This window comes from Primulina tabacum, chromosome 5 (genome assembly GCF_025594145.1).
Source record: "Primulina tabacum isolate GXHZ01 chromosome 5, ASM2559414v2, whole genome shotgun sequence".
Lineage (NCBI taxonomy): Eukaryota > Viridiplantae > Streptophyta > Magnoliopsida > Lamiales > Gesneriaceae > Primulina > Primulina tabacum.
Genome location: NC_134554.1, coordinates 39,417,939 through 39,426,466, shown reverse-complemented (window position 1 = coordinate 39,426,466; position 8,528 = coordinate 39,417,939). Strand labels below are relative to the sequence as shown.

Here is an 8,528-nt window from a genome sequence, read left to right as displayed (position 1 = left end):
GTTTTTTGTTTTTTGTTTTTTGTTTTTTTTTATTGTTTTTTTTTCTTTGAAATTTTATAAAATCGATAAAATATAAATTTATTCTAATTTTTTTATCTAAAACCAAACCAATCGACAGTTGAACACATATACCTAGGGGTGATCAAATTTTTTTTATTAACCGCATAAACCGTCCGAACTGCATTGCACCGCATCGTTTTTCCTAATATTTTATATAAATAGCGATTAAAAATAGTAATCATAAACCGCACCTATCGCACCGTCCAAACCGTTTACCATAATATTGGCCTATGATTATAATAATTTGTAAACAACATATTCAATTAAAGAAGTCGTTCTTCATTATATCTCAACTCTCTTTAAAATATTACTCCTACAAAATAACTTATCTTCATCTTAATTTATTAGATTATTTATTTATTTTAACATAATATTTTGAAATCGTTAACAAATTATGTGATGTGTAGAGTAGAGCAAAGTGATACTATTGATCCTAGAATAGATGAAGTGGATAATTATAGTAACTAGACTACCTCAAAAAATTTCACCAATTTTCCTTCTAATACCACATTTACTAATTATATTGTACGATTAGATTTTAAAATTTTGTGTTAGTTTAATTTATCGATTATTTTAAATATTTTTATAAAAATAATCTATAAAAATATCATTATATAGTTTTAATATTTATATATCATACTTTAAAAATTCCAAAGAGTGAAAATATATAAACGAATATTATTGGACTTTGTACCAACGAGTAGCAATTGCTATGGAAACCTGGTTCTTCATTGTCGTTTCTGTGTGTGTCTCAGCGCTCGTGAGCTCCATTTTCAACCTCTTCAAGAAAAATTTGCCGCCAGGACCGCCAATTCTGCCTCTGGTCGGCGATTTGATATGGCTCCGCCGCCCTGTCTCGGAGTTGGAATTCATCCTCCGCCGCCTCAGAACTCGATATGGCCCCCTCATGATGTTAAGGATCGGCCGTCGGAAGCTAGTATTCATCGCCAGTCACTCTTTAGCCCACCGTGCGCTGATTCAGCACGGAGGCGTGTTATCCGACAGGCCTGCTCCCCTGTTCACAAGCAAGATTTATAACAGAACCCTGAAAGAGATTAGCTCCGCCGCGTACGGCCCCACGTGGCGCCTCCTCCGCCGTAATCTCGCACAGGAGATCCTCCATCCCGCTCGGTTCAAGTCGTACTCCAGCTCCCTGTTGGATATCAGTTTTTTACCCGCCCAAACGCAGCGGAAGATTTAAAAATTTTAGATCTTGACGTTCAAGATATTGTTTGGGCGCTCGTATGATTTTATCATAAACATTGTTGGAAATTTCATATCTTTGGTGAATTAATCACACGACTCCAATTATTCCGGGTTTAGCGGAGATAGCTCTTGATGAATCCCTACGAAATTTCTTCAATGACTCCTTTCTTCTAACCAGATCCACGACCAGATCATTTGTCCCTCTTCTAAATTGCACTAATAATTTAGAAGAACTTTTGCGTAAAGATATAATACGAAAAATTCGACTCAAAAATTTTAAGCCAAATTTTTCTTGTTTTTGAAGGAATTTTCGAGAGCCCTATTCTTGTGATTTGAGAAGAGCCGAGAGTTATATAAAAGATTTCAAAAACCTTTCGGATGCTATCAAGTCAAATAAGAAATCAAATCTTTATTTTATTTTCTAATCTTTTATTAACTTAATTAATTACTTACTTAATTAAGTTAATTAAAGATTCCAAAAACTTGCATCCCATAAGTCTCGAAAATCTCATATTCCAATTTTTGTGGAGACTGTGATTTTAGGTCAAAAATTTTTAAAATAAAAATTACATGACCTAATTAACATAATTAACATTAATAGGCTTGATTAATTAATTGGGCTAGTCCAACTAGTTTAATTAATTAATCAAAATCCATTAAGAACTTTAATTATTTAGTATGTTGGACTTGTACTCCTACAAGCCCATTAAACATACTTCCCACTATATTTAATAAACTCAACCTTTGAGCTTAATAAATTAAATACATTATAAATTCAACATTTGAATTTAATATTTAAATTATAAATTCAACTCCTTGAATTTTATCACCTCCAAAATTTAATATTTAATAAACTCAACTTTTGAGTTTAATAAATTAAATTATCAAATTTTATAAATTCAACTCCTTGAATTTATGCTCTCCAAATTTCATAAATTCAACTTCTTAAATTTACTATCTCATAATTCAACTCCTTGAATTTATTTTCTCAAAATTTAATTATCATAAATTCAACTCTTTGAATTTACTATATCATAATATAAATTCAACTCCTTGAATTTATTCTCTCAATGGGAACAAACGATCCAGTGCTGGTGTGACATATTTTTTCTTATTTTTGTGAGTTCGAATATCTAAATTGATAGAGCGTTCCCACAAACTATAAAGAAAATGACTTTGGTCTATTAACTTTTAAAGAAAATGACATCCTTAAATATATTTTAAATGAACTCGAAGATGTCATTTTCATATAAAAAATTTTTTTGACAAAAGTTAGCCTGGTGGTGCAGAATTTATTGAAATGTAAATTTTAGGTTCTTATGGATGAAATTCTAGGTGAGAGGTGTCACTCTCAAGAACTAAAAAATGTGGGGGCAAAATGCCAAAAAAAACTTTACAGGGTGTCCGCCCGAAATATCAAACTCTTTGTCATCCTGAAAATAGATTATGTTTTCCGAATGTTTTAAAAAAATAGAAAAAAATTATATAAAATGAATAGAATGCTATAATGTTTAAATTTTGATTAATATTTAGTAAAATCATTTCCATTAATGTTGTTAAAATCTGAAAATTAGTGAAATATGTTGACATTTCAAATTATTGCAATAGTATCTCCTAGGCATGCTTAACGGACCGGTTTGGATCGAAATCGACCCGGAACCTGATCCTTTAAAGATGAACTGGACCCGAAATCGTGTACAATTCATTGTTTGGTGGGTTGAACTGGTTCAGCATGTTCTGAACCGGTTCCAGTCCGTAACTAGATCCGACCCGAAACCGGAACCCGAACTCGAATTTTTAAAAAAAAACTAAAAAAATGGCTCAAAGGCTGCAGATTTCAACGGTTACTGAAATCTTTATTTTTGAATTTTGCAATTTAGCCCCCAATTTTGAGGGTCTTATTGCAACTATAAATTTTTTTTACCCCCAAAAATCACCAATAAATACAAATAATTTTTTATAATTCATACATCAATTTTCTCTCAACTTTGTATTTTTCTACAATCAATATCTTTTTTGTTATAATTTCTCCGAATATATTCAATAATTGTGTTATAATTTTATCTATAATCAATATTCTTTTTATTGTTATTTATTTACTATTTCACAATTTACTCATATAAATAATTCAAATTTCAATGACATCATCTTCAAAGCATGGTGGTCGTGGAGGCGAATACACTTCCGACTTTGGTAAACATTTTGGCTACATCCCCGACTTTGATGAAGTCGAACCTGGCCACGAGGATGAAGAAGCCATGGAACTCTCCGACAAAGATGTATGGACATCATCGTCTACCCGAGCAAGCAACACAATGTCAACGAGCACGACGACAGCCTGTGCAAAGCAAAGCAAAGTTGTGATCATTCGATATTGAACAACAAGGTACGAATAACTTTTTTGCCGTATGTAATATTTGGGAGTTTTTCCCATCCATATCTCATATGATGTTTTATCCACTGCTCTAGTATAGACATTATTCAACAACATTTCCGCAGTTTCAAGCGCAAAGCCCCAAAACGATGTAGGCAATTCAGTAAATCCCATCATAGATCGAACCAAGTCCAACAAGGTTTGATTACGACGTTCAGAAACACCATTCAATTGTGGTGTTGCTGGCGGAGTCCACTGTGAGAATCACATTCTCTTTTAGATAACCCAAAAATCCAGCACTCAAGTATTATCCACTTCGATCAGATCGAAATGTCTTAATACTTCTTTCTAGCTGGTTTTCTACTTCAGATCTGAATTCTTTGAACCTTTCAAATGCTTCAGATTTGTGTTTTATCTAATAAACATACCCATACCTCGAATGGTCATCAGTAAAGATAATGAAGTAGGATTGCCTATATTTTGTGCTAACACATAGCGGGCCACAAATGTCTCTGTGTGGATCAAATCCAGTAGACCATGCGCACGTTCCACGTTTCCATTTAATGGAGTCTTAGTCATTTTTCCTTTTAGACAGGACTTACAAGCAGGTAGAGAATTTTTGTCTGACAAGTCAAACATGCATTCTCCCACTAGCTTGTGCATCCTTCTTTGGGAAATATGACCTAGTCTAGCATGCCATATTTGTGTGAGATTTGGATCATCTAACTTTATTTTGTTTGTTGTTGAAATCATGTTTACTTGGACATTCACTTATCATTTCCAGAACATTTCTGGCACATATAATTTCTTATGTCCGGACTTCTTGCAGTGAAATAAATATGTTCTAACTTATCGGGCTTTGTAGGCCTTTTAAGTGTCTTTCACAGTTTGCCTCTTATTGGGATTGTTTTTCTTGTGAGGGCAGAACATTTCTTTTCCTTACCTTGTGGGTCATTTTTTGTCTGACGAAAGGCTCATTATAAAAACAACAACTTTTCTTATTTTATGGTGATCTCATAAGTTATAAGCATATTGACTAGCTCTTCAAGGCTATCAAATATCTTATTAAACTTGAAGTTCACCATAACCCCGTCAAATGAGGAAGAGAAAGACAACAAATTGATGTTATCAATTAACTCGTTAGGAATCACATATTCCAGGCCCACCACATTTTCAATAAGCCCAATCATATGCACACCACGATCATGGGCCAGAGCCCCATCTTGCATGCATGTAGTCATGAGCTTTTAAAATGGTGTTCATCACTGTACGAGTTTCATGTACCATGCAACTCTTGCATGTTTATTCGAATGTCAGCAACATTCAACATTTCCTCAAACTGTCCTTACAGTTCATTTGACATAAAAACGAGCATATCACACTTTAGCTTGCATACTATGGTCCTACCATCTTGCATGCTTTGTCAGTTCAGCAGGACTGACATTAGTGTGTATATCATTTTCTCCGAATTTAGAACAATTTTCCCAACCAGTCTTGAAAATTAGATTTAGCTTGTTAATAATAAAAATGGATTACGTGACGAAATCGAAAATATACTGATACGGAAACAGAATAATGGTTGCTGATTATTTTAAAATAATTTTAAGATATAAAATATGGATTTCATTTTATAAATCTCCATCCCACTATTTTGACATTTTCACCACCCTCTGATGAAAAAGGGAAATCGTATTTCCTTAGTGGGCACGTAGAGTCCAATTAGTCAATTATAATCCCGAATAATATCAGCCAATTATAATTTCTAAAAGGTAGAATCCAATTGCATCCCTATGCAACCTCCGCGTGTTTTGTCTCACGTTTAATAAGGACCCAATAATATGACGCCGTTTATTTTCGCGTGTCAAACTGACCCATCAATATTGAATTGTAGTAGACGGTCGCCATGAGTTCCCCCAATAATATGAGCCGAAGTCATGGGAGTTCCACTCAATTCACATCATATGTCCGATGGAAGTCACAGCTTTCCGGCGTCCAGGCCTCCCCAATAATATGAGCCTGACACTGTCCGCGGGTAGCGATCAACATGCAACCACGGTTGATGGAAGGCAAGGAAAAATTAAACTCTTTTAATTTTTACTTTTACGGTTTGATATGAATTTTGAATCATATTCAAAATGAGGGATTTTAATTTTAAAATTGTCTCATCATTTTAATTTCAAATCGCGTGCCACGAGTTTGTATGTTTGTCGGATCCATGCAACAATATTATCTAATAATATACATACATGCATACTACTATATATCACATATATCATAATATGACATTCAACAATAAATAAGGATGATCGATCGCCAACACTATTAGATCCATGTGAGCCATACATGGATCCAGGTCCAAACCTAGGTGAATGCAGGGATGCAAATGCAACTATTACAAGAGCTTCCAATATTTTACATGTCTTCATCTCGTTCATCGGGCCCACCATCTTTCAGTCTTGATCTCCCACTATTTCTAATATTACATTTAAATAGCCATGGCACATAAGGGATACATCTCATGGGGTGGGAACGGGCCATAAACCAGACCCATTTTAATAATATCAAATATTAAAAAAAAACGAATAAAACAGTAAAATATCCTAACATACACCTAACACATTGGTCAAGGCTCTCGATCATCCTTCATGCATTTAATATCAAATATTAAAATCAATTTAATTAAACAATTTAATTAATTGATAAATCATATATCAAATAATTTTATCACTAACCACCACAATTATTAAAGAATTTAATAAATTAAATAAACTCCTTTATTTAATTTCCAATTAAATCAATAATAATTGATTTCTTATAAAAACTCATTTTTACCATAAATAATTAAAATCATATTCTAATTATTTATTTTACAAGAAAATTATTAATTTTCCAAAATTAATTTTCAAAAACAAAATTGAATCAATTTCAAAAATATCAATTTTACCCAAAATTTTGAAAAATCAGAAAATTGCACCATGGGCCTAAACAATTCAACCCACTAATCAGGACGCTTACCGAGACGATCCAGGGCAATCGCCCCCGCTGCCCGAACGTTTCGGGCAGTGGCAGCTACCTGTGCGCGCAGGGCGCGCACAGATGCGCACAGCGCCGCGCGCAGCGTGCGGACGCTCCGCACGCTGCGCCGCGGCGCACAGCGTGCGGACGTTCCGCACGCTGCGCCGCTCCGCGCGCATACGCTGCACGCTGCGCGCGCAGCCCTGCGCGCGGTCTGCCCGGAACAGTTCCGGGCAGATCGCGAAATTTTTTTTTTGTTTTTCCGAAAAAATAATTTTTTGGTGCATCAATTTTTCTGAAAATTTTCTTGTGTGGTTAGAAACAAATTATTCAATATAATATAAAATCATACGAATAAGAAAACCTGGCTCTGATACCACTGTTGGATCTCGGTTTTCTACACGCCCAAACGCAGCGGAAGATTTAAAAATTTTAGATCTTGACATTCAAGATATTGTTTGGGCGCTCGTATGATTTTATCATAAACATTCATAGGCCGTTAGAAATTTCATACCTTTGGTGAACCCTACGAAATTTCTTCAATGACTCCTTTCTTGTAATGCCTGAAGTAAATATCACAATTTGTTGATTTAGTAATGTGAGATTACTAAATAATTAATGATTTTTAAAGAATGAAATATGACATATGTTGGTCATATGAAGTCCAAATGATTTGAGATTTGGATATAACGCAGAAAACTGAAAGATATAGAAGTTCCATGTTTTGAGTTTTAGAAAATTTGGTCGTTTGACTTGTCCAAAGAGATATATATGTGTTAAAATTTTAAATATTATATATTATATTATATTATTTTAATAAAATAATATAATATAATATTTTAAAAATGGATAAATCTAAAAAACAGAACTTACGTGAATGATGATCTCAATTCATTCAAGTAACTTTCAACAGAGAGTGAAAAGAAAATGATGAACGAGATTTTGATTTTCTTTTTAATCTTGCGACTTATCGGTTTTTCCAATCGACGAACCGACTTCAGTTCTGGGATCGTTGACACGAGGTCTTCGATTTGAGGTATAAATTTTATAGTTTTGGTGATGTTTGAAATTCGTCGATTTCAAGAATAAATCCGATAAATTGTTAAATCATACTGAAATTGAAGATTGTTGAGTAGTGTATGATTTTAACGAAGTAGAGAAGATTATAGTGGTGTTATTTTGAATTATTCCTAATTTGTTTTAATTAGGGATTTTTAATCGTTGGGTTGAGATTGGAGAGTTGTTTGTCAGTTGTTATTAATTCTGATTATATATTCGGAGTCTACGAAGTATAGGCTACACGTTGATATAAAGTTTTCGTAATTTGACGGATATTGTAAAATAGCCTATTATTTGAAGTTAATTAATTATGGTGTATTTGATGGTAGTATTGTGAATTAAATACACCAGATTATTAAATTGTTGAACAATACGAATTTATAATCGAGTTTTATATTTTGTTGAATTAATTGTTGTTGGGCTATTTGATGTTATATATTGAGGCTGTTATAACTGTGTTGATACGGTGACAATGATCTGATAATTATTGTTGAATTATTTAGATACATCACAAGCCTCAGGATCAAAGAAATAGCCAGATTGTATATACACTCGATTATCAGGTACGTGTTGACGTACGAGCATATGTTGTTATTGTTTAGTATTGATGAATACTATTGCATTGAACGATGATAAATCACCGGAATTGCGTGATTTGGTATTATATTTGTTGTTGTTTATTATTGTTGATATTGTTGACTATCGTTGTTGGGAGACGTCTCGTTAATGTTGTCACATTGATGTTGTTCGTTCAACGATATTGCTGTCGCCGGAGTTGGGGTGCGACGTATCGTTGATGTTATTCGTTCGACGA

General features: G+C 33.6%; 1 protein-coding gene across 1 annotated transcript; it reads left to right on the top strand.

Annotated features, from left to right (window-relative positions):
• The first annotated feature begins 772 nt into the window (after positions 1-772).
• LOC142544456 (cytochrome P450 89A2-like) lies at positions 773-1,261 on the top strand. Its single transcript, XM_075651500.1, has one exon. The coding sequence runs from the start codon at positions 773-775 to the stop codon at positions 1,259-1,261; it is 489 nt and encodes a 162-aa protein (XP_075507615.1).
• The last annotated feature ends 7,267 nt before the right edge of the window (positions 1,262-8,528 follow it).